Source organism: Dioscorea cayenensis, chromosome 11, assembly GCF_009730915.1.
Source record: "Dioscorea cayenensis subsp. rotundata cultivar TDr96_F1 chromosome 11, TDr96_F1_v2_PseudoChromosome.rev07_lg8_w22 25.fasta, whole genome shotgun sequence".
Lineage (NCBI taxonomy): Eukaryota > Viridiplantae > Streptophyta > Magnoliopsida > Dioscoreales > Dioscoreaceae > Dioscorea > Dioscorea cayenensis.
Genome location: NC_052481.1, coordinates 2,991,090 through 3,015,134, shown reverse-complemented (window position 1 = coordinate 3,015,134; position 24,045 = coordinate 2,991,090). Strand labels below are relative to the sequence as shown.

Below are 24,045 nucleotides of genomic sequence, written 5' to 3'. Positions count from 1 at the left end.
TACTGGACGGTGCAAAGATTCATCCCGTTTTTCACATTTCATTGGTGAAACAATGGGCGGGAGATCCATCTTTGATAACTGTACCGCTTCCATTGATGTCTTCATCTAACGGTCCTGTTATCAGGCCAGCAACAATATTACAATATCGGCAGGTGTTAAGGGAGAACAGAAAAATTCCTAGAGTTCTGATTCAATGACAAGGATTGGAAGCTGATGACACTTCGTGGGAGGATGTCACACAACTGATCAAGGATTACGCAGACATTGACCTTGAGTACAAGGTCAAAGCTTATGAGCGTGGCATTGTTACATTACCGGTCAATTTAGTCAACAAGGAAATGGTTAATGGAGAAGTGCGTGGTGGAGAATCATCAAAAGAAAATGACACGTGTCAAAGAAGCATGCGTGAGCGTAGGATTAGCTCAAGACTCTGTAGGTATACTATACTTGCAGAGGAACTGAATATAAAAAGGGGGAATGAAGAAGGAGGAGACAGCTTGGTTGAAGTGGAATAAGGGCCCTGGTTTCTCTTCCGTAGCTGGAGAGCAGAGATTAGTTTTCTTCTTGTTTTCTTGGTTGATCTATGACCTTAGGTTGAAGCTTGGTGATTTCATCTATCGGGTGAGATTGTTCTTGTGGAACCCTGAATTTCTTTTATGCATTTATATTATTAGTTGTTGAGTTCTGTGAATGTGGATGATGGAGTTTGGAATTCTATTAGATGTTGAATTGAATTGATGTTAAGAATTCTCTCAAATTTGCATTGAATATGTTCAGATCTGCAAATCAATAGAAAAATTGTGTGGATTTAATCTCTTTTTGGAGCTAATCTGTTCTTTAGTTCTTGTCTGAATTTAAATCCATAACACCATGTTAGTGTTTATATATACATAATATAAAAAAATATCAAATAATGCAAGAAGTAATTAATTATGATAACTATTTTCATACAGATATCAAAACATTATTCATCAAAATACATCCCAAAAGAAAAACATTAAAAAAAAAAACTATCAACATCAAATAAAACATACATTTTTTTTTTGTTGTTTAATTGAAAATTAAGTAATTAATGTTCGGATGAAGTAGAAATCTCAGGGTGAGTTATGTCCATTTGTTGAAGAGAGGGAGGATTAACAAGAGTCATTAGTGTTGATGTATTATTATCAGATAATAATCTTCCCTTAAGTTCTCTGTGTTCTTGACAATTTGCACACCAATGCATGCAACAATGGACTGTGCATGGATCACATGGAGAGTCCTGCAAATCAAAATTTTAACATTTTTGCAAGAATTTAAAGTAAATTTCTTGGAACTTAGCCTATCAAATTTCGTATTTTTGGAAAAAAAAAATTGATACTATAAACTCTCACAGGTTCATGATAATTTGAAGTTGTTTGTAAGAATTCAACAAATTTTAGATTTTTTTTTTCTTTGAAATATTTGATAAGAATTCAGAAACCAAAACTCTGCCTGAATTTACATTTCATATATGAGAGTAAATAATGATATATGTATATATATATATATATATATTGTTTGGATATCCCTACATAAGTTGGTAATTGCTAATATATGTTTTTAAAAATTATATTTGCTTATCTATCTCTATAACATTTTTTTTTTTTTATGATTTTTTTAACTGGTAAAAAAAAGGTAAAGTAAATAATAATGATTCCAAGGGTTTATAAGGAAATTTTCATTTTATAGGAGGTATATGAATATGACCCTTAAAAAAACCTTCATCTTTTATGAATATTTTGAAATAATAAGAATTCAACAATTAAAAATTAATTATAATTTCATTTAAAAGCAAAACCAAGCAATACAAATATATATATATATATATATATATATAATGAAAGTTTTATTTTTATTTATATTTTTAATTAATTTTTTGGTCAATATATATATACTTATAAATAAATAATAATGATAAGAATAAACCACTTTGTCTGTTTTTCTTTTCACATATTCGATAAACCATTTTTTTCTAAAAATTTTAAAGTAATAAAAATTAAAAAAAATAATCATAATCCTCATAAAAATAAACCACACAATATATATATATATATATATATATATATATATATATATATATATATATTATATGAGGGCACATCATTTAAAATGTTTACAGATTGAAAATCTGCCCCCTCAAGGTCGTGTCCTCTTAGCTTTATTTTTTATTTTTTCTAAATTTCAATTCAACCTATCATTATCAATATCTCTTATTTTTTATTATTTATGATTAATTGCATATGATGTTATATATATATATATATATATATATATATGAAAGAAAAGTAAAATTATAAACAGACCTTCAGATGGAATTTTCTCTGCAAAGATTGTCTGTAAGAACCAGTATAAATTCCACAAAGCCACCAACCAAAGAACAAGCCCTCACAAATCAGAAATGAAGTTCTTGGATCAATCCCATGACAAAATGTCACAAATGCCCCCAATGCAATCCCTCCTTCTATAAATATTGCATGGCATATGCATGCTTTTCTCCACCTTCTAATCCCATTTTTTTTCTTATTATCATCATCATGACCATCACCATCATCATCATCAAGTTTCTCTGCATTTCTACCAAACAACACACAAGGACAAAATAATCCACTCCAACCTGAAAATCATGTGTGTATAAATTAGATATCATAAAAAAAAATAATAATAATAAATTAAAGAATGGTGAATGAATGATCAAGTTACAAGAATCTGGATCATCAGCGCAAGCGAAGATTCCGGTGGACCAAGGTTCATCGGCCGGTGGTTCGTAGCTCTCCGGCAATGGTTGTCCACACTCATGGCATCTTCTCACCTCCAACTATGTATACACAAATATATATATATATATACACATCCATGAATAATATTCAAACACAAACAAATTCTTATGATATATTCATTAGAACACTTAGAACAAACACACATGTAAATCAGTAAATGTATGTATTATCATTAGAACTTCTAATTATGCCTGTGTACATATGATCCTTAGAACATTCAGAACATGTATATATACATACACACACACAAACAGCTGCATGAATTCATAAACAAATAACTTCACAGGATCATTAATTAAAACATTTTGAATATATATATATATATATATATATAAACACTAACCTGAGGGACTTCAATAGGTTGATTGAGTTCTCCTGGTTGAATTGTCTCCAAAGGTTCATCTTGTTCTTTGATTATTTGTACATACCTTGAAGCTTTCTCTTCTGCCATGATTAATGATCATATATATAAAATAAAGTTTTGATAGGATTTGGATCTCAAAACAATGAAACAATGGAAAGCATTACATGAGAGATCCGAAAGAGCAGCTTGCGGTTAGCCTTTCCCTTAATTAAGTAATTTCAATTATTATTATTATTAAGATGTTAATTAATTAAAAATTAATATGCTTTTATATATTTTATAGTTATGATTTCATAAACAAGTTGGAGTTAGATTTGTTTCCAAACTTTGCATTTTAAAGCCTTCCCATTAATTAAGTAATTTCAAATAACGTTGGTATTAAGATGCTAATAATTAACAATTAATGCTTTAAATTCATAATTTATGGTTATGATTTTATAAACAAGTTAGTGACCAAGCTTATCTTTTTGGAAACTGAAATTTAAATCTTCAAACAAGAAAGAAGTCCTTTTCTTTATTAAATCATCCTCTCTTCCTCTAATTTCATAATTTGTGATCAGAGAGAGATGGGAAAAACAAGAAGATTTCTCTCAAAGTTCATCAAGCCTAAACTCCCCTTCTTCATTCACAAATCCAAAAGCTCTAACACTCATTCATTCAGAACCCCAGAAGAAGTCAAAGAAGAAGAAGTAGAAGAAGTCAAAGAGATTCCCACTTCCAACTTTCCTACTTCCATCTCCAAAGAAGCATGTTTCAAAGCTGAAACCATTCAAGAAGTACAAGAAGAAGAAGAAGAAGAGGAAGAAGAGGAAGATGGAAGTGAGATTGGGAAGTCCAGTTCATCATCAGTTTCTGAATTCTTTTCATGCACTTCTAGTGTTTGTGATGACTTCCATTCATGTTCCTCATTCCATGAACTCTTAACTGAAGCAAACAACACACGCAACTCAGTTTCATCAGTTTCAGAATATTTTTCATCACTTGAGGAAGTGGGATCAAAACAACAACTCAATAATCTTAATGTTGATGCAGGTGAGGTTTCTCAGAGGTTTTTCTTCTTGCCAAGCAGTTCCAAATCAATAATAGAGAAGAGCACAAGTGCTAGTGTAACAATGGCATTGTGTTCAGATGATCCATATTGGGATTTCAGGAGCTCAATGGAGGCAATGGTGGAAGATCACAAACTGAGAGATCATTGGCCACATTTGCTTGAACTTCTTAATTGTTATATGAAGCTCAATGAGAAGAGAAATCATAGGATCATTTTGATTGCTTTCATGGACTTGATTCTTCAACTCTCTGCTCAAGACTCTTGATTTTAATCATTTCATCATGTCATCTTCATCTTCATCTTCTTCTTCTTTTTGATTTGTTCTTGTTTATTGGTGTAGTTTAATGCTTTCTTGGGATTGTTAGCATTTGGTGGATATTGGAGCTTCATTGGATGTTTTATTTGTTTTATTTTTTTTTTTTTTGGAAAGAAAGGTAATAATATTTGGATCTTAATTTATGGTATTTTGAGGACAATTAATTTTAGATTTGTATGAAAATTTATATTAGTGGCCAACTTCATCCATGCGGACCAGAACTAAGGTCAAACCCTGACATATGACTTATCCATATTTATAAACAAAAAAATTTATATTAGTATATGAATGTTTTCAGACATGTGTGTAAGGTTATCCATATTTGAAAAAAAAAAATTATATTAGTATATGAATGTTTTCAGACATGAGTGTATATATATATATATATATATATGTTAAAATTTATTTTTAATAAATATCAATAAATTTTGTTAAAAAAAGTTAATATTTTTGCAAGTGAGTTGGACAAAATAATTTTTTTTTATTTTTCTTGTAATAAAAATAAGATTGTTGGGATTTTAAAATATAAAAAAAAATATACTTGATTATTTCGGGTGAACTTATCTAAAACATCTATCAATTTTTGTTTTAACAATTTAATTAATAATTAAAAATTTTATTTAGATGAAATTACATCAAATTTAAAAAATATTTTTTAGATAATTCAAATTAATTTCACAATTTTGCAAAAAAAAAAAGTTTTAAAATAGTATTCTCCGATGAGAAAAACTGCCTTAAACAAAAAAAAACAAACAAAAAGAGGAGGATAGACGTTAGGTATCCAAAACCATATTATTAAACTCGGATTAGCCCAGTGACCAATTGCTTAAACCGGCTTGCCCCGCTTTGACCTGGTCAAACCAAATGACTCGACAAGGTTCCTATAATCCGGTCAGGTTAATGTTTTTTTTTTAAATAACATTTTCACCCTTTGATATTTTGATTTTTTCTAATAAGTTGAATGGCATATATATAAATTTGTCAAATTTGAGTTTTGTTACCCTTTTCTACTCTTCCAAATAAGAGATTAACAATTATTTTTTTTATTTTTTCCATTAAATCATTTATTTGATAACAAAAAATTCATGAATATTATTATATATCATTATACAATTAATAATAATAAAATAATATTTTAAAATATTTCTAACCCATTGACCCGAATGATCTCAACGATTGAACTAATTGACCCGAGACCTAGAGCCTCTACTAGGTCAATACCCGAGTTGGGAGTTGGGTCTGAGAACTATGCCCAAAACATTCAAAAATAAATAAATAAATAAAGTTTTCTAATGGAAAATATTCATTTCATGCACCCATAAAAGTGGGTAATTGTCCTCACAAACTTATATGCTTCTTATGACAAAATTAAATTATAAATTTTATAAAACTATAGATTAAATGTTCATTATATATATATATATATATATATATATATATATATATGAGCTTCGATCCTCTACTCATGTTCATAGATTTGTAATCTATGAACGTTACTTTGGGCCATTGAATTTCAATACAACGATTCAGCAACCAATCCGATTGAGAGAAGTACCATGGTTGGGCACTGTTCACCAACCAAACTATCTTTATCTCTCTCCTCTCAACTCTCTCTCTCTCTCTCTCTCTCTCTCTTCCTTCCTTTATATTCTCCAGGTATGTTTACAAATTCTCTATGTACGTTCTGTGAATGTCCCTAGTCCCTAGAGAACACTATCTATATATATATTTTGATGAATGAAGTGAAAAGTGCAAAGTATTTTTTTGTCTTAATAATTTTAAAAAACTAAATCTACAACATAATGGCATAGATCAACGCCATTGGCCTACTCTGAAATGTAATGATATTAAGTCTCTGAATGTGGAATGCGCATGCCCATAATTAACATCGCATTTGTTAATAATAATAATAATAATAATAATAATAATAATAATAATAATAATAATAATTTTTTGTTAAATTAAATCTAAAGTTTAATGGCATAAATACAAGTAAGAAAGATTAATAATAATTTTTGTTAAATTAAATCTAAAGCGTAATGTCATGAATATAAATGAGGAAGATTTGAGGTTGTTTAAGCATATATTATCTTTCTTTTTAATTTTTTTATAAAAAATAAATTAAATACCAATCACATCTTAGCCTGTTGGCACCGATCCTTATGCGCATGCAAAAAATCAAGGGAATTCTTTCCCACAAATTGAGCACGCACACTTATACATGACTTATCCACATTTGCATATAAAATAATAATAATAATAATAATAATAATAATAATAATAATAATAATAATAAATTAAATAGTTAGAAAATATAAACCCAATTTACTAAATTCAACTCTAGCGAAATTTGAATTTGAGTTGAATTACACCAAATTCAAGCTTTGATGTAAAATATTTTCCCAAGTATATAGCAGAGTTACAACAAATTACATATAAAAATATATAATTTATTTATGAAATAACATACATCATATCTAGCGGTTATTTAGTTGATAGTAATGATATATTACCACGATAATAAGAGTACTATTAAAATAAAATTGAGAATATTACATGCCAAGAATGTTGTACTAATTTATGATAACCATTTTTAATTAAGAACTCGTATTACTGGTAATCTTTCGTTACTATATTTGGTTAACTAAAGTAATCACAACTTAGTAATGCTTTAAAATTTTCAAAATATCCCTATAGTTAAAATTTTGAGAAAATTTTATATTTAAAGTAAAATAAAGTTTTAGATAAAAATAATTAAATTATAATACCAAAAATTAATTTTTTGCATATTTTCCAAAAATGCCCTTGTATCGAAAATTTTAAGCAAATTGAAAGTTAAAATAAAATAAAATTTTCAATGTAAAATTATTAATGATAATAGGAAATACTAATTTTTTAAGATATTCCCAAAATACTCTTGTTTTTTTTGAAGAAAGAATGAAAAAAATTATATTGAAAGGGTGTGGGCAAATTTGGGAAAAAAAATTATGTTGGATTACTACCAATCTGGTAATCTTAATGGATACCTATTTTAGTGATAATGTCATTATTGATTTATTTGATAATATTTTGCTGTTGGTAATATTATATTAGTGTTAGCATTGGCAGTAATCAAACATAGTAATATATTCAAATTACTGTCTAATTCCTAGTAATGTTTTTACGTTACCGCTAACCAAACAACCCCATACTTCCATCGACTTATTTATGTTCCTTTAAATAAAATCTAAAGGAAATAGACAAAAAAAAAAATGGACATGGAAAAAGGGGGCAGGTATTGTTTTTGGACAAAATGTTTCTGGGTCCACACGTATTAACCTAACAATAAATAAATAAATAAATAAATAATAGAAGAGACTTGATTGATCAAGTCAATACCTAACCATGGTTTCTAATCCAATCAAAATTAACGCCGAAACTCCAATTTCATTATTTTTATTTTTTTTAATTGTTCAAGTCATTAACAAGTCAATTCCCATGAAAAAAATTCATGAAACTCGTTTGTATTGTATGGTTACTTCACAAATAAATGCTATGTTTATTAAAAATAATAACACATCAATTTATGTGGGGGTTTGATTCGAGATTTAAAAAAAAATAATTATTTGAAATTATTTATTTAATGGGAAATTTCTTTTATTATAATTGAGAAATTTTTTTAACTTTAATAATAATGATAAATTTATTATTGTTATTTACTATAATTAATACATCATTTATACTTTTTTTAAATGATAGAATAATCTCAAACATTATATGTGAGTCCGATGGTTTTTAATTAATCAGTGTAAAGTTCTCAATGTAAAATGTTCATATTCTATTGAGAAATGGGTTCAAATTTCAACTCACGTTCACTAAGGATACAATTGTATTATAATAATAATGTCCACACATGTAACCCATGACTTGTCTATGTTTTTTTTTTAATAATTTAAAAGATTTCAGTAATATCATTCAAAGATTTTCAAATAAAAAAAATAAATTTAGATTGAGTCAAAACTTACAAAGTAGGTGGCTAGTTATAAAATGATTAAAAAAAAAAATCCAACAGTTTAGGTAGGCCGCCTATGACTAGTCAACACAAGACAAATGAATGAACTCAACTTTTAATTGAAAAGCATAATCACCATGCTTTTTAATTTTTGTCTATATATAACAAGCATTAGTTGCTCATTTCCTACACATCCTCAAGCTCTAACTTAATTTCTCATGGCCGGAATCACACCATTTTTGGCCCTCCTCCTTCTCTTAGTAGCCGCTCCGGCCCTAGCTACCAACTATACTGTTGGTGATAGCCAACAATGGAATCTTGGTGTAAATTATTCTACATGGCTATCAGGCAAAACCTTCAAAGTTGGAGATAATCTTGGTTAGTTGTTTCTTTCTTGATGTTATTGTGATTTATATGTGGTTGTTAATTTTGTAAATTTTTTTAAGAGTGAGTAAGTGCAATTCAAAATATTAAATTTTCAAATCAAATTAAAGCTAGGTTTCAAGCTCAAGCTCAAAATTAATGGCAAGGAGAGTAAAGCTCAATCAATAGCTCAAAATATATAAATATATTACATAATATATATCATTCAACATAAAAATAAAACTGTAAATCAATTTTTAGTTTGAAAGAAAAATCAAGTTATTTGAATTCTTGAAAATAATTTAATTTAATTTTAATTTCAAACTCAATCAAGATGGGCTTAAGTTTTTGAAATTAGAATCAAGCTAGTGTACTAAAAACTAAAAACTTTTTTTGTGCTAATTTTAAGTTCGAGCTCAATCCAAACCCAATCAATTTTGGTTTATTTATGAACACTATTTATGTGTATATCCATAATTATTATTAACTTTTTTTTTTATGTTTTCAGTATTCATATACAGCAGCGCGAGTCATGATGTGGCCGAAGTGAATAAAGCCGATTATGGTAGTTGTTCAAAAAATAATATTATTAAGACTTACAATGATGGAAATACAATTATTGCTTTAAATACAACTGGTTCTAGGTATTTCATTTGTAGTTTTAGTGATCATTGTTCAAAAGGAATGAAACTAGAAGTTTCGGTATCGGGCTCGACTTCTACTCCGCCTAGTGGTAGTCCTTCACCACCATCATCATCATCACCACCACCGCCTTCCGGTGGCTCTCCGGCAAATGGCCCGTCAAGCCAATCACCACCACCTCCTCCTCCTCCTCCTTCAAATGGTGCAATCAACATGAGTCCTTGTAAAATAAGTACACTTTTCTTTGGTTTATTGGTGTTGTGTGTTGGACTAATTGCTTAGGGAAGAGGCAATGCTGTTTTTTTATTTTATTTTAATTATTGTTTGTAATATGTTGTGGTATTATTGGCTTTATTTGTTATTTAGATGAGTTTGTGTTTGGTTAGAAATTGGAGGGTATAGAGTCTACACCCATTGTTATATTCTGTATTTGATGTTATATTTTGCTAATAAAATGCCCTTCATTGAGGAATGAGTTTGATGTTTTGAAAATTAGTTGAGAAATAAATATTTGTTATTATTATTAGTTTTTAATTTCCTTAATCACCTAATTTTTTTTATTGGTTGTGTAATTGGCTTTATTTGTTATCTTGTTGACTTTTGTGTGGCTAATTAAATTTTGGTGGATTTGGTCTTGGGAATTCATTAGATATGAGTCTACATCCATCATAAATCCCTTTCGATATTGATTGAATTCATTATTTAAATAAAATAAAAAGGACTTGGAGGACTTTGGTAAATATTTGTTAAGAAAAACAGAAATGGGAAATTTTGAATGAGTATGAAATAGATTATTTCCAATTAGTAATTGAGAATACACAACTAAAGTCAAAATTAAAAAGAATGTAATTTAACATGAAAAGTATTCTACTTAAGTAATTATGGCAAATACATTATGTATCATACAAAAAACCAATACAATATATGTATATAGTCTTGATAAAAATATTGGCATCCTATTATATTTCATTGATCAAGAACAATTAAAAAAGGAAATTAAATGAGTATCTCTTTCCATACTTAATTATATATAGGAGTTGGAAAATTGTTTTAATTATTTGCAATTAGTTATATATTTATATATTTTTTTCCATTTAATAAAGGTAGTCATTTATACATAATAATTTAATTTTAGTACTTAAATTAAACATTTAAAATGACTTAAAAATAACATTTAATAGTTTCAACAACCACTCAAACTACTTATTTAAAAAATGTTAGTAAATTACCACTAGAATAATAGAAGAATGGCAATTTATATTTCTCTCAACTGAAAAGCTCAGATTTCATTTCCTTCCAATTTAATGCTGAAGCTTCCATTCACATTTATTTAAAAATAAAAAAATAAAAAAAATCCAAAGTCTAAACATAGTACACTCAAATTCAAACACAAGATTTTAACACATAACTTTTCTCTAATTTTTATTAAAATTATTTATTACAAAAAGGAGAAAAATGAGTTTTATTTTACTATTTGACAGATTAAAAAAGAAGTAAATTAAGAAAATTGTAATTATTTCTACTAAGAAAAAATAAATAAAATTTTATTTTTTATTGTTTATTTTTTAAAATGGTTTGCACAGATCTCAAATTACACGTGTAATAAGATCGTAGCCCAGTGTTCTTGATAGTCGATATCACGAAGAGCATTTGCGAAAGAGAGAGAGAGAGAGAGAGAGCTCGGCGGCGGTGGCGGCGGCGTCAATGGCGAACAACGGCGATCAAGAGGAGTTCTACTTGCGATACTACGTAGGGCACAAGGGGAAGTTCGGCCATGAGTTCCTTGAGTTCGAGTTCCGCCCTGATGGGAAACTCCGCTATGCCAACAACTCCAACTACAAGAACGACACCATGATTCGCAAGGAGGTCTTCCTCACCCCCGCCGTCCTCCGCGAGTGCCGTCGCATCATCGCTGATTCCGAGGTCTGCTCTCTCTTCGATGTTGTGTATCGTTGGTTCCTGATTATAGATCTATGATTTTTTTTTCTAGGGTTTGGTGTTATCATCGGTGTTCGTTCTTTTGACCCTTTGTCTTAGTTTCTTTTTTTGTGAGAAATTTGCTTGTTCTTCCTGAATTTGATGTTTTTAGGGCATGAACTAGGGTTTTAGTGACCAAAATTTTGTTTTTTAATATTTCGGCAAAATTAGATGGAGAAAAATATATAAACTAGTGATAGGATTGATAGGTTTTCTAGTTAAGGATTTTTTGATGTTTTATATGCTTCTATTTATCTTTAAATATTGAATCTCAATATTTCTGTTATAGATATGACCATATGAACTCACTTGGCTGATTGTTCTTTTGATCCTTTGTCTTATCCATTTTTGTGAGAAATTTGCTTGTTGTTTCCGAATTTGATGTTTTTAGGGCATGAACTAGGGTTTTTGTGACCAAAACTTTGTTTTTTAATATTTTTGGCAAAATTAGATGGAGAAAATGATAGGTTTTCTAGTTAAAGATTTTTTTTTTTTGATGTCTGATATGCTTCTATTTATCTTTAAATATTGAATCTCAATATTTTGGTTATAGATATGATGACCATATGAATTCACTTGGCTGATTGGATTAATTACAAAACCCTATGTTTTGATTTGGTATGTTTTATGGTGAGAAGAAGAAAGGAAAGATGTTGTTTCTGAACTTTCTCATTTATTGACTCTTTTGTTTTACTTTTCTTTGTCATTTCAGTTCAAGTCTTTGAAATTTCAGTATGTAGATGTGTTTGATTTTGGCTTTGTTTTATCCATATTGTAATCTTATTCTGGGAATTCATCAATGCTATGTATTTTTTTCACATATAGACGAAAGACCACGACCGTTGAACTTGTGTGAAATTAGAATTATGTTGCAGTTCTTATTCTCTGACTGTACTTGGTATGAGATTAAGCAAGGAAGGAATTTGTAATGGTGTTATATTCACTGGCCAAATAATCTAAGTAGAGAGTAGAGTTTAATAAATTGTTGATAATGCTGGTGAAGTCACAACTTTTTGTGCTGATTTAGTTACCACCACAATTACTAGCTATATATTTCTGATAAAGGTCTGCTCTTCGTGGTTTTAGATTTAAAATTTTCACTCATGATGTATTTCAAGTTAAAATCATTATCTTGGGTTCCTTGATTTGGGGTTGAATTTAGTTCGTCTTGAATTGTCTTTTACAGATTTTGGTTACCTCATTAATTATTGTTGGGTGGGTGTTTTTTTTTAAAGAATGTTTTTGCCTTTTTGCAACTTTCTTTATGCTCCGTATATTTTGTAATTAAGATGCAATTTCTTTATTTGGTTGGACTTTAGATAATGAAGGAAGATGACAATAACTGGCCGGAACCTGATAGGGTTGGTAGGCAAGAGCTGGAGATAGTTATGGGCAATGAGCATATCTCCTTCACCACCTCCAAGATTGGATCCCTTGTTGATGTGCAGAGCAGCAAAGATCCAGAAGGACTTCGCATATTCTACTACCTTGTTCAGGTTTGTTCATTTGAAATCATTTTGGCAAATTTAACCTGGAGCTTATTTATGTTCATATTTGGCTCGTATTTTGACTGTTATTTGTCAGCTAAAATTTCCATCAGTTGATTATTTCTGATGTACTTTTAAGAAATTTGGATTGCTTGGAAATAATATTTAATGTATAATCCCCCGAGTTATCGGTCATTTGTGGTGATAAGTGGCCTTTTACTAAATTTTGTTAGGTGCCGGCGTGGTGCATAAACTTTTGAACAGATTTTCTAGTTTGATTGTCTAAATAATTTGTTACTACTGTCTTGAAATTCAATTGTAATGAATAAAAAATAATCTTGAAAATTTACTTGTTTAGTTTCCAATATGCTGCTTATCTAACTCTTGTTCACTTTCACACATTACTAGAAGGCCTGATACTTTTCTTATTAAATTTCAGGAAAACTGGATAATATCTTGTTTCTTGCACATACTTTCTTTTTTAATAAATTGGAAAGAAAAAATTCATAGGGTTGCACCATTAATGAAACAAATTATTGGCAATGTTAGTACGCAATCACTTCAAATTGTAGATAAAACCTTCATCAAATGATTTTAGTTGATAACTATCACTTGTTACAAGGTATATATGTAAGTAAAAAATTTTATAGATGGCATGCCATAATTCTTCGAATATGAACAATTACAGTAATGAGATAAAGCACAGAGTTTTCTCTCTAGATGTAGATTTCTTGCATTATATTCCACAAATAATATGTGATTACGCGACTAGTTTTTAACTATATTAATTTCTAGCCTTCTTGAAGATTAGTTGCTTACACATGTATGTTTTGTCAACAGGACCTGAAGTGCTTTGTGTTCTCCCTGATCTCGCTGCACTTTAAGATCAAGCCCATCCAATCCTGAACTTCTTCTAATCAATATCTTTGCTCATGTTCTTTGGTTCGAACTCTTCTCTGTTTAATGGAGAGCATTGAGTTAAGGTACTCAATACGTGAGCGTAAATACAGTTAAATGGCTATCGTATTTTCTGACTTGTTGACTTTATAACAAAGTAATTCATCTATGCAGGTGATGAGCATCATACATTTGACTATCATGCTTGGTGATGTATGAGAGTGAACAGAGTTAGTTTTATTTGCTCATCTGGTTATTGTGTTTACAATTTTATATATATCTTTGGTGTTTTGTTTGGATGTCAGCTTGTGCTATCCTTGTTTGGATTGGTTAATACATTCATCATTGTTCAACGTTATTATTATTGTTTTTAGTATTGATTTTTTAAAGTATTATTATTAAATTAAATAACATTAAACTAATATATCTAAAAATTATTTGCTAAAATAGTTTTATACATTCTTATTCATTTTTTATAAGATGATTATGTTTATATTTATAATTTTATTCTCTTTAATCTTGAATAGCCAATTTTTAAGTTTGTGAAGTTTTGTGGGTCCTATTAAAATTAATGAGTTTACAATTTAAATATACTTTATAAATTCTGTTGAAATTTGGCTATTATAATATTCACTATTCAATATATGCCAATTTTTATAATTTGAATAAGAATTTTCAAGTTATGATCATTTTATTGTTTTAGACAAAAACAACTATGTGTAATTAGAAAAAAAATATAATTGTGAAATGTTATTGCATTTTTATTGAATATTATTGTTTCAAATTGATACTATATATAAACAAGGAATAATCTAATGCCAAATATCGCTTGAGGAAATTGAGGAGAACAATTAATATTAACATAAAGAATAATTAATATTACATAATTGAAAAGGTTCAATCAGAAAGAAAATTATAGTCATAAAAAAAATTAAATTAATTACTACAATTAGGATGACCAAAAATACATGACGTTTGCACTAACGCATCCTTGCACTTATAATAATAATAATAATAATAATAATAATGATAATAATAATAGCGTGCTTAAAAATATGCTTTCACTTGTAATTTAAACTTTTATCAGTTATTAAAAATTTAACAGGGATTCAATTGTTAATAGATATTCAAAAAATTTTTAATAAATGTTTTATTCTAAATTTAGATTTAATGTTGGACATTGGATAGGAAGGAAAAATAATCGGAATGAGTTTAAAAAAAATATTTTTTTAATAATTATTTAAATTAATAAAATAATCATTGATAAACCAACTTAACACGTAGTCAAGCCAATAATCTTCTCCCACGTAACCTAAATGACCACAAAGTCTAATTTCTAAAAATATATATTTAATTTCTCATTAAGATTTAAGCTGCATTAAATATATATCCAATAATAAAAATAATTATAAAAATAAGGCATGACGTGTTCCAACCAATAAATTAATAAATATTCGTAAATTTCTGGACTTTTCTAGATAATTCAAGGCGGTTGCTGAGTGGCAGTTTGGTAATTAAGCCTTTCTTTTTCAGTGCTTATATATATATATATATATTTAGAGGTCCTTTCATTTCAATCGCAAAGTTCTCTTTTTTAGGTTCTCAAGTCTTCGTCTTTGTTCGCTCGATTCGCTCGATCGTTCGTTCGTTCGCCATGGATTCCTTCTTCCAGTCTACACCATCGTCGTCGTGGAGCTATGACTCCCTCAAGAATCTTCGAGAAATCTCTCCAGTTGTGCAGAATCACCTCAAGCTTGTAAGTTTTCTTAATCTTAATTTTTCTGCGATTTTTTTCTTTTGATTTGTTTGTTTTGTCGTTGTTTTATGGGTAATTTTTGAAATTGAGTCACATATTTTTGTTAATCTGGCGTTATCTTTTTGTTTGATTTACATTTGTTCTTTTCTTGGAATTATCGCTTATTTTGATTGTTGTTTGAGTTATCTAGTGTTCGTGATCTTAGGAGTTGCTAGGGTTTGGAATTGGGATCTTGTGACCTTGGGATTTTTGGATGGAAACCCTTATTTTGTTAAGTTATGGTTCTCTTTTTCTTGAGGGGTTTGTTGATTCTTGGACTCGGATCTTGTTCTTTCTTATTCAGATTGTTCCTTGAGTGATTTGGTACATGGATTGGTAGACGCGCGATTATTTCTTACTATTTCGCTGATTTTTTGCTCGATTGTCATGGAATCGTGATCTCAGGGTATTCTCAAGGAATTCCTGGGGTTTTGATTGGGGATCTTGTCTTTATCTTGAAATAGTGATCTTAGGGCTTTTATAAGCCCTTTTTAGGGTTTTGAATTTGGACATTGAATTCTGATGGTGTTTGATGATGCAGGTATACCTGACACTATGTTGTGCCTTAGCTTCTGCTGCTGTGGGATCTTACTTGCATATCTTGTTCAACATTGGGGGATTACTGACTGCTTTAGGATTTCTTGGGACTGGGATGTGGTTGATATTCTCACCACCACAGGAAGAGGTGTGATTTTATTCTTGATTACAATATGCTTTCTGTTGATATGTGATTTGTTGTCTGATTTATATTGATGTTTATTTGACTTTCATGTGATGGCAGAGGAAGAAATTTGGTCTTTTGATGGTGTCTGCCCTCTCATATGGGGCTGTTTTTGGTCTTCTGGTAGAAGTGGCTATTGAAGTGAATCCAAGGTAATGTTCTGCTCATTCTCCTTTATGTTGGTTGGCTTGCTTCTTGAGTTATCTTAGTCTACTGAATTGCATGTGTATCAGTTTGATGATTTGCCTGTGTTTGGGGTTCTCAGTGATGTATAGTCGTGGTGTTGTTTTTATTTGTGTATTATTTGTCCAATAGTTATACAGTTTATTGATTGTGGATTGTATTCTGTGTAAATAGTACCTTCATTCATGCCTACTGTTTGTTCGTAGTGATGAATCTTGGTTTCTTGCTTTGCTTTTCAAAGCAATAGGTGTGTATGGGTTACATGATTTGCATGCATTTGAGGTTCTCAGCTATGAAATTGCCTATGTCTGCATAGTATTGGTCTCATTATAGAGTTATTTATATTGTGAATTACAATTTTGTAATGAGAACATTTATTCATTTCTGGTATGTGCTCATGATGATGCATCTTTGCCCCTTGATTTGTGCTCTTGCAATGTTTTTTTGTGCAATATGTGTGTATCAGCTACACGATTTGCCTGTATTTCAGGATCTCAGTGATGTTTAGTTACAGGGTATTTTTTTTAAAATGTGTGTTACATGTTTAATTGTATAGTTATTTTTGTTGCTTATTACTTTCTGTGTAATTAGTGCATTAATTTATGTATACTCTTTGTTCATACTGATCCATCTTCGCCTCTCTCTTGGTGTTCTTGCTTTGCCTTTCTATGCAAGGTGCGGATATACATGTTCTGCCTGTTGTTTAGGATCTCAGTTATATTTAATTATTGATTTCTTTGTACTGTGAAACACCGGCATGTTGTGTGATTATTACAGTGTGATTTATTTGTGTTCATATAGGTGTATTTAGTTCTAGCTTTGTGTTGTTGTTGCTTTTCTGCATAGTAACTGTTTATCATTGAGATGGTATACTTGTCTTTTATATTTGTAGTTTTGTGCAGTTATGTTGTCTATGTTTGCATTTTGCTTAAATGTTTTCAAGATTATGCTACTAGTACAGCAATACCTATCTGAATGTGTTAAGCTCAGTCCCATGAATGCTGCAATTAAGCAGTATTATTATTTAAGAAACTGGAAATTTCAGTAAGGGTCACTACTAAAAACTTTGTATTTTTAACTCCATCTCAGTTATAGTACAAGGAGGTATATTCGGTAATGTAGAGGTCTTGGATTATTGTATATTTCCTCCGCAAGCACGAACATGAGTCAGTGGTCAATTATCTTTAATATGATGTTTCAATGAGTTTCATCCGTCTTTCAGCATTATTGTGCCCCAGTGGTGGACCAAAATGAGATCCTTTTCTATGTCCTTATATTCATAACACTTAAGTTTGAAGACCTTTGGATGGATGTGTGAATGGCTGTCTACCCTTTTGTTTTTATTCGGAGAAGTCCACAATGTTAACTATGCAGAGCTCTTATTGTGTAATCATACCAAATAAGTTGGTAACTCACATTTCTGTTCTCTTTGTGCTGAACTTGTAGCATACTGGTGACTGCATTTGTTGGCACTGCTATCGCCTTTGGATGTTTCTCGGGAGCTGCTATTATAGCTAAGCGCCGGGAGTTCCTTTTCTTGGGAGGCATTCTGTCATCTTGCCTTACTATTCTCCTCTGGCTTGGTATTGCCACTATAATCTTTGGTTCTTCCCTTGCCTACACTGTTGAGGTAATTCAACTAATCTCCATCAAAACGCTAAAACACAGTTTTTCATCTTGTTATTTGCCATGTGATGTTTCTTTACCGATGTTACCTTCTGCAGCTCTACTTTGGACTGGTGGTATTCCTCGGGTACATTGTGTTCGACACACAGTACATTATTGAGAGGGGTCATAACGGAGACCTTGACTATGTGCAGCATGCTCTCCTTCTGTTCACTGATTTTGTAGCCGTGTTTGCTAGAATTGTAGAAATCATGGTAAGCTGGTGGTAGAGTTGTTATTGTTAATCTTTTATACTAATGCTCATCTTACTTATGTTACCACTTCTTTGCACAGCTGAGGAAGGAGGAGAATGAAAGGAAGAAGAAGAAGAGATCATCTTAAACAACACTAGGCTTGGTCTTTCCACTGTTTCCTCTCTGGACAGTGGAAATGCTTCTTCTGATAGTGCATTTTGAGATGATTCTTCTTTACCTCTTATGTTGAAACAACAGTATCTTCAAAACTATGTGAAGGCCCAAAGTTTAGATTTCAGGTGGTGATGACTGTTAATAGCTTTTTCTTTAGATATGTAATAAATACCTTTTGACTCAAAAGTTTCAACAACTTCTCTGGCTCTCTCTCTCTCTCTCTCTCTCACTTCTCTTTGTGCTGTGCATTCATATATATATATATATTGTTAATTATTTTAAGCTTGGTTGTTGGATGTTGTGATCAAACTGTTTAGAGTGATAAGGTGGCCAATTTTCAAATGTTTTTCCGTTGATTAGAATTTAGAACATCAGTTGTGTCACTCTTCAGAATAAGAGAAACACACACTAATGCTTGGCCATTAAATCTCAGTATTTGGATATCATTTTCAACAGATAAGAAAGATAAAAGGAATAATTAAAAAAATAAAATAACAGAACATTTTATACTGTCAAGTGTGGTAGTGAGGGAGGCAAGACGTTAATCACGCGCAGATCACGTGAGGGAGCCGTAGAATTGAAAAAGAACAAACATAATGAGAGAGAGAGAGAGAGAGAGAGAGAGAGAGAAGGAAGCAGGTCGTCACACACTCCCACACAAAACATTGAAAAGGAGGCACCTTTCTTTCCTTTTCCTCACCCCCCCCTTCTCTCTATATTTAATGGATTCCTCCTCGCCTTCACTCTCTCTGTAAAAACTCACTCTCTCTCTCTCTCTCTTTCATTCCATTGGATTCTACTGTTTACTTTTCTTCTTCATCATCATCATCTTCTTCTTCTCTTCTTCTTTGTGTTGTGTGGGATTAAACGAACTACCACACCACGTACATGCACCTTCTTTCTCTCTTCCTCTTTTTCTTTCCTTTTTTTTTTTTCCAAGACAAAAGGACCTTCTATCAAGGCTTTAGAGAATTATCTACATACATTTATATGTTTCTTTGTTGAGAATTTTGTCTAGTTCTTTCTTCTTTTTCTTTTTTGGTCCATTATTTTCATTATTTTTGTTTTGAGTTTGGCATGGGAAAGCAGGGGCCTTGCCATCACTGTGGAGCCACAAGTGAGCTCTTGTTCCAATTCTTCTTCTTTTTCTTTATTTTTCTTTCTTTCTTTTTGTTGATTGGTTGTTTTTGAAGTATGGAGGAATTTGGATCTGTTTTCTGCAACCTTAAAGTGGATGAACATGTTAACAATTGTTCATTTTCTTCTTCTTCTTCTTCTTCTTCCAGTTTGGTTGCATTCTTTACATGTTTTCCATTCCTTGTTTGTGTTTGTGTGTGTATTGGGGCTCACTTCTTGATTATACTCCTACCTGGTGGTCTTAATGTTCTTAATTTGACCCCTTTTTTGGTGTTTGCTGGTTGAACTACTCTGTGAGAGGGTCTGATGGGCTGTCATCCTCATACAGGACTTGTTTGAGGGAATTAACATGGTCCTTGATGATTTCTTTCTGTGGTTTTGAATGAATGAGCATGAATTAACACAAATTTTTCCAAGAGAAAGACTTTGTTATTCAGTCTTTGACTTCACCCACAAGAAGATTTTTTTGTGTGAATTTTAGGATTACAATGAATTTGTGTAAATAATTTGGTTCCATACATATGAAGGTGTTTGCTCTTAGGAGCTCTCTATGGTTTAGCAATGCAGATCTCAAATTTCACTCCTATTGATGTTCTCTAAAATTTCTTGGATAAGGTAGTACTTCAAATTTTGTGGATCTGTTCTACTTTGCTTGTCATCTGAAAGACACTTCAATATCATTATCTTTAGATTAATTCAGTGCTTGTCATCTGAATGACACTTTGCTTGTTGTTAATGCATCTTGTCTCTTAGTTCTCACTCACTTATGTTTGCAAGATGTTTACATTTAGAATAACAAATTAATGTGAACTGTGCTATATAAATATTTGGTTGGATGGTGTATTGTCAAGTCTTTCTAATCTCTATCAAATTAGCGATTTGTTGTCAATTGGTTCCTTTGTGTTTATCTTTAACAAGCACATCTCCGGATGATTGCTTTCTTTTGATAACAAAAGAACTAGGTAATATTTGAATGGTATGTGTCAGTTTTGTATCTTATGTTATGGTTTTGTGCTTTAAATTCATGCAACAGGTACTCCTCTTTGGCGTAATGGACCACCAGAAAAACCAGTGTTATGCAATGCTTGTGGGTCGAGATGGAGAACAAAGGGCACACTGACAAACTACTTCCCATTTCAAGCTCGTGAACATAAGAACCTGGAGGGAACTAAAGTGCCTGAAGCACCCAAACTGAAAATTTTTTCATCTAAGATCAAGGAGCAGAGAATTCACAGAAGGATGCAAGAGAATGTTACCGAAGAAATTGAACATGAAACACCATATTGTGGACAAAACTTCCAAAAATTTTTTGACGAAGATGTTAGCAATCGATCCAGTTCTGGATCAGCGATATCTTTTTCAGAGGGTTGTGCATATTTTGCCGCATCAGATATGAATGATTTGACAGGTCTCGAAGCCTTTCTCTGTTTACTAATTATCTTGTGAAGTTACGCGGTAATTAAAGGAATCCCAAGCTTATTATTTTGAGCTATTAGCACATTATAATAATTTGGATTGGAGGAAAATGTAATTCGACATTTATGTCTGTTCATTCTTTTCCTTTAGCTCTACTAGGTTAGTTGCCTAAAATTGAGTGGATCGAATGAATATGAAATAATATTATGGTTCAACTTTCGGTAATTAAGCATTTTTTCTTTCTCATTTTTATGGTCCTATCAGTTGCATTTACCCTCTGCATATAAGTTTTAAGTTACTGCTTTCTTACTTTTGTTTAATGTCTTTACCATTGTGTTCTGGTGCTTGATTTTATTCTATATTGATTGTTCAAGGATTCAGCCTTTTTCTTTGTACCTGCATCAGCTTATCTTAAGTTCATTTCTCTCTTAAGCTTGGATATGATTCTTACTTTTACTAATGTTTTACTTATTTTCTTCAAACTGATATTCTGCTGTTACTGACTTATGTTTGTACATTATTCTTTTAGCTTCACAGCAATCGGTTGTCTGGGAACCAGTAGTTCCATCAAGGAAAAGAGCATGCATTCCTCGGCCAAAGCCCTCTTCGGTTGAAAAGCTAAGAAGGGATCTATATTCCATTATGTGCGAACAGCAGTCATCAAACATTTCGGAAATCACTGACAGTGATCTCCTTTATGAAAATGAAAATCTGAGTGCCTCGGCTGAAATCGGCCATGGTGGCGTTCTCATTAGGCTTCCGAACTCAAAAGTTGTAGAGGAGGAATCAGAAGCAAGCTCTTTTCCTATCAATGACAAGTTGTACAATGAAAACAAGGTGTATACAAGGTTAGTGTATGCCACAAGCAAGCACAAACATTTTCCTTTTTAATTGTCTCTTCTTGTTTTGCTATGTGTCCTTGTATGCATTTTCATTTTAAAGAATTGTTAATTCATTGCTTAACATCATCAAACTACAATGATCAGCAGACATAATATCATGCCAGTTGTTTGCTTCAGTTATCGAATTTTTATTTTCCAGTCCAAGACTGAGTCTTTCTCTGGCTCATTAATTTCTAGATAGTTGACTTAGAATATATGAAAAATGAATTCGATCTTTTACTTGAATATTAATTTCATGGTTGTTTCTTTATGATTATTAAATTATGAATGCTATTGAGCCAAAAAATAAAAATCTTTTGTCTATTATCTGTAGAATCATCTTTGGTTAATTGTTCACTGATGTTTGCACTTGTTTGCCTGACCATTTTGAATCTATTGTCTATGTTCACTTGTTTGCACTTGTTTACATAAATCTAAATAAATACGACAAGGAAATCAACTTGCTGCTGAAGTGGTTGCACCTCTCCTCCATCCTCTAATTACCCTAATGCTACTCTTAGAACCGCTGTGAGTTCGAAATGAATATAAACAGTTCGATACCTTCACAGTGATATTTCTGAATGCGAGAAGTTGTATGTTTTGCAAGGCAGAGATTCACCCTTGAGTCGCATCGATCTAAAAGTAAGATTTGACCTTCAAGTTTTGTTCTCATGATACCGAAACAAATGTTTATTAGAATGCTTATCTTTTTGTTCAAATTGATATTTTATATTCTTGGAGTAGGATGTTATTAGCTTCGAGGCTTTCTCGAGTCTTTTTTCTGACGAAGAGCAACAGCTACTGATAAAATTCCTGCCCTCTGCTGACACTGCCAAAACTCAGACAAGGTTCATTCTATTTTTATTTCATTGTTGGTTTAATAACATACATTCAATAAATTTTTTCCAATCATCTCGATACTTTTGTCTATAATGGCAGCCTTAAGAGTATGTTCTTCAGTCCTCAATTCCTGGAGGACTTGCATTGTTTCCAGCAACTCCTTCTCGAAGGTATCTTTGATCTCTCCCTGTCCGGAGTCGATGCCAAAGAATGCAACAATTTGAAGAATCTTGTGCTCAATAATACCGAAAAAGCTCGATGGGTAGAGCAATATGAACAGTTGAAGGTACGAGTCGATCTGCACGGCAAACTTTTAACATGCTTGCAAACAGTCTTCTGAACTTATTTCTTCTTTTAATTTGTATCAGGATGTGAAACACCAAAAAACATCTAAACATGGCATCGATGAAACGACCGTTTGCTAGTTGATACCAAAACTATTCGGGTTAATTTTCACAGCTTTCATCTTTGAAATGTACAGCGTCGAACAATGTGATGACGAGCTTGAAAAGAAAATGCAGAAAGACTGATATTTCTGGCTTTAGGCGCAAATTCGATCTGCTTATGAATATCAACCTGCATACTGACATGAAACAAAGAACAACAGGTCCGATTAGTTCGGCCGGAGATCGAATGCAAACTCATTTAATCATACATCATTGGTTTATGTTACTGTTTGGTAACTCTATGAATGATGGTTGGCTTTGTTTCTTCTTCAATTTTATTTTATTTTATTTTTCTCTTATGACTATATATGCATATATTTTGTTCTTCTTTGATCATTTTATTTTAAAAACTGATTTTGGTTGTCTTGGAATACAATTTGAAACATATGTCAACAATTTTTTTTTTCAAATCTATGTGAATCTATAGACCACTAGGGCTATTTTGTCTTTAAATATTTTATAGATTATTATAAAATTAAATAAAAATGTTTTTTTTTTAAGAAAAAGAAAAAGTAGAGTGGAAAATAGGGGTGGCAAAATGGGTATTGATACAATTATGACATAGTTTAAAGTGTGTATGGGTTTAGTATAATTGGGTTCGTGTCGTAAATTGGTCGACATGAATAAAACATGTTTAAATTAAATGGTTTCATGTCGTAAATGTGTCAACATGCGTAAGATACAATTTACACGAATATACAAGGAAA

The 24,045-nt window shown here is 31.0% G+C and overlaps 6 protein-coding genes across 6 annotated transcripts; 5 read left to right on the top strand and 1 right to left on the bottom strand.

Moving 5' to 3' along the window:
- Positions 1-1,069: 1,069 nt before the first annotated feature.
- LOC120272268 (cell number regulator 6-like) lies at positions 1,070-3,249 on the bottom strand. Its single transcript, XM_039279037.1, has 4 exons — positions 3,142-3,249; positions 2,722-2,836; positions 2,325-2,635; positions 1,070-1,261 (listed from the first exon to the last, which is right to left on the bottom strand). Exons 1-4 carry the CDS (start codon positions 3,247-3,249, stop codon positions 1,070-1,072), a joined length of 726 nt encoding a protein of 241 aa, XP_039134971.1.
- Positions 3,250-3,728: 479 nt separating this feature from the next.
- On the top strand, positions 3,729-4,478 carry LOC120272266 (transcription repressor OFP15-like). The gene has a single exon (XM_039279035.1). The coding sequence runs from the start codon at positions 3,729-3,731 to the stop codon at positions 4,476-4,478; it is 750 nt and encodes a 249-aa protein (XP_039134969.1).
- A 4,231-nt stretch (positions 4,479-8,709) lies between these two features.
- Positions 8,710-9,997, top strand: LOC120272386 (uclacyanin-3-like). The gene is made up of 2 exons (XM_039279209.1): positions 8,710-8,898; positions 9,392-9,997. Exons 1-2 carry the CDS (start codon positions 8,739-8,741, stop codon positions 9,805-9,807), a joined length of 576 nt encoding a protein of 191 aa, XP_039135143.1. The 5' UTR covers positions 8,710-8,738; the 3' UTR covers positions 9,808-9,997.
- A 1,176-nt stretch (positions 9,998-11,173) lies between these two features.
- LOC120271840 (protein mago nashi homolog) lies at positions 11,174-14,244 on the top strand. Its single transcript, XM_039278520.1, has 3 exons — positions 11,174-11,448; positions 12,822-12,998; positions 13,830-14,244. The coding sequence occupies exons 1-3, from the start codon at positions 11,230-11,232 to the stop codon at positions 13,893-13,895; spliced, it is 462 nt and encodes a 153-aa protein (XP_039134454.1). The 5' UTR covers positions 11,174-11,229; the 3' UTR covers positions 13,896-14,244.
- A 1,213-nt stretch (positions 14,245-15,457) lies between these two features.
- On the top strand, positions 15,458-18,832 carry LOC120272520 (bax inhibitor 1-like). The gene is made up of 6 exons (XM_039279357.1): positions 15,458-15,642; positions 16,223-16,366; positions 16,463-16,554; positions 18,032-18,215; positions 18,310-18,465; positions 18,545-18,832. Exons 1-6 carry the CDS (start codon positions 15,541-15,543, stop codon positions 18,590-18,592), a joined length of 726 nt encoding a protein of 241 aa, XP_039135291.1. The 5' UTR covers positions 15,458-15,540; the 3' UTR covers positions 18,593-18,832.
- Positions 18,833-19,277: 445 nt separating this feature from the next.
- LOC120272448 (GATA transcription factor 26-like) lies at positions 19,278-23,668 on the top strand. Its single transcript, XM_039279272.1, has 7 exons — positions 19,278-19,735; positions 20,789-21,163; positions 21,701-22,019; positions 22,622-22,694; positions 22,797-22,900; positions 22,992-23,178; positions 23,261-23,668. Exons 1-7 carry the CDS (start codon positions 19,696-19,698, stop codon positions 23,315-23,317), a joined length of 1,155 nt encoding a protein of 384 aa, XP_039135206.1. The 5' UTR covers positions 19,278-19,695; the 3' UTR covers positions 23,318-23,668.
- Positions 23,669-24,045: the final 377 nt, after the last annotated feature.

Bases quoted from the DNA above. Each gene is read 5' to 3' on its own strand.
- LOC120272268 (XM_039279037.1), bottom strand. From the start codon at position 3,249: ATGGCAGAAGAGAAAGCTTCAAGGTATGTACAAATAATCAAAGAACAA. The intron at 2,837-3,141 runs GTTAGTGTTTAT...GTGTATACATAG, and splicing joins AACCTATTGAAGTCCCTCAG to TTGGAGGTGAGAAGATGCCA. The intron at 2,636-2,721 runs GTAACTTGATCA...CATGATTTTCAG, and splicing joins CGCTGATGATCCAGATTCTT to GTTGGAGTGGATTATTTTGT.
- LOC120272266 (XM_039279035.1), top strand. From the start codon at position 3,729: ATGGGAAAAACAAGAAGATTTCTCTCAAAGTTCATCAAGCCTAAACTC.
- LOC120272386 (XM_039279209.1), top strand. From the start codon at position 8,739: ATGGCCGGAATCACACCATTTTTGGCCCTCCTCCTTCTCTTAGTAGCC. The intron at 8,899-9,391 runs GTTAGTTGTTTC...TTATGTTTTCAG, and splicing joins CAAAGTTGGAGATAATCTTG to TATTCATATACAGCAGCGCG.
- LOC120271840 (XM_039278520.1), top strand. From the start codon at position 11,230: ATGGCGAACAACGGCGATCAAGAGGAGTTCTACTTGCGATACTACGTA. The intron at 11,449-12,821 runs GTCTGCTCTCTC...GTTGGACTTTAG, and splicing joins GCATCATCGCTGATTCCGAG to ATAATGAAGGAAGATGACAA. The intron at 12,999-13,829 runs GTTTGTTCATTT...TTTTGTCAACAG, and splicing joins TATTCTACTACCTTGTTCAG to GACCTGAAGTGCTTTGTGTT.
- LOC120272520 (XM_039279357.1), top strand. From the start codon at position 15,541: ATGGATTCCTTCTTCCAGTCTACACCATCGTCGTCGTGGAGCTATGAC. The intron at 18,216-18,309 runs GTAATTCAACTA...TACCTTCTGCAG, and splicing joins CCCTTGCCTACACTGTTGAG to CTCTACTTTGGACTGGTGGT. The intron at 18,466-18,544 runs GTAAGCTGGTGG...TTCTTTGCACAG, and splicing joins CTAGAATTGTAGAAATCATG to CTGAGGAAGGAGGAGAATGA.
- LOC120272448 (XM_039279272.1), top strand. From the start codon at position 19,696: ATGGGAAAGCAGGGGCCTTGCCATCACTGTGGAGCCACAA. The intron at 22,901-22,991 runs GTTCATTCTATT...CTATAATGGCAG, and splicing joins ACTGCCAAAACTCAGACAAG to CCTTAAGAGTATGTTCTTCA. The intron at 23,179-23,260 runs GTACGAGTCGAT...AATTTGTATCAG, and splicing joins AGCAATATGAACAGTTGAAG to GATGTGAAACACCAAAAAAC.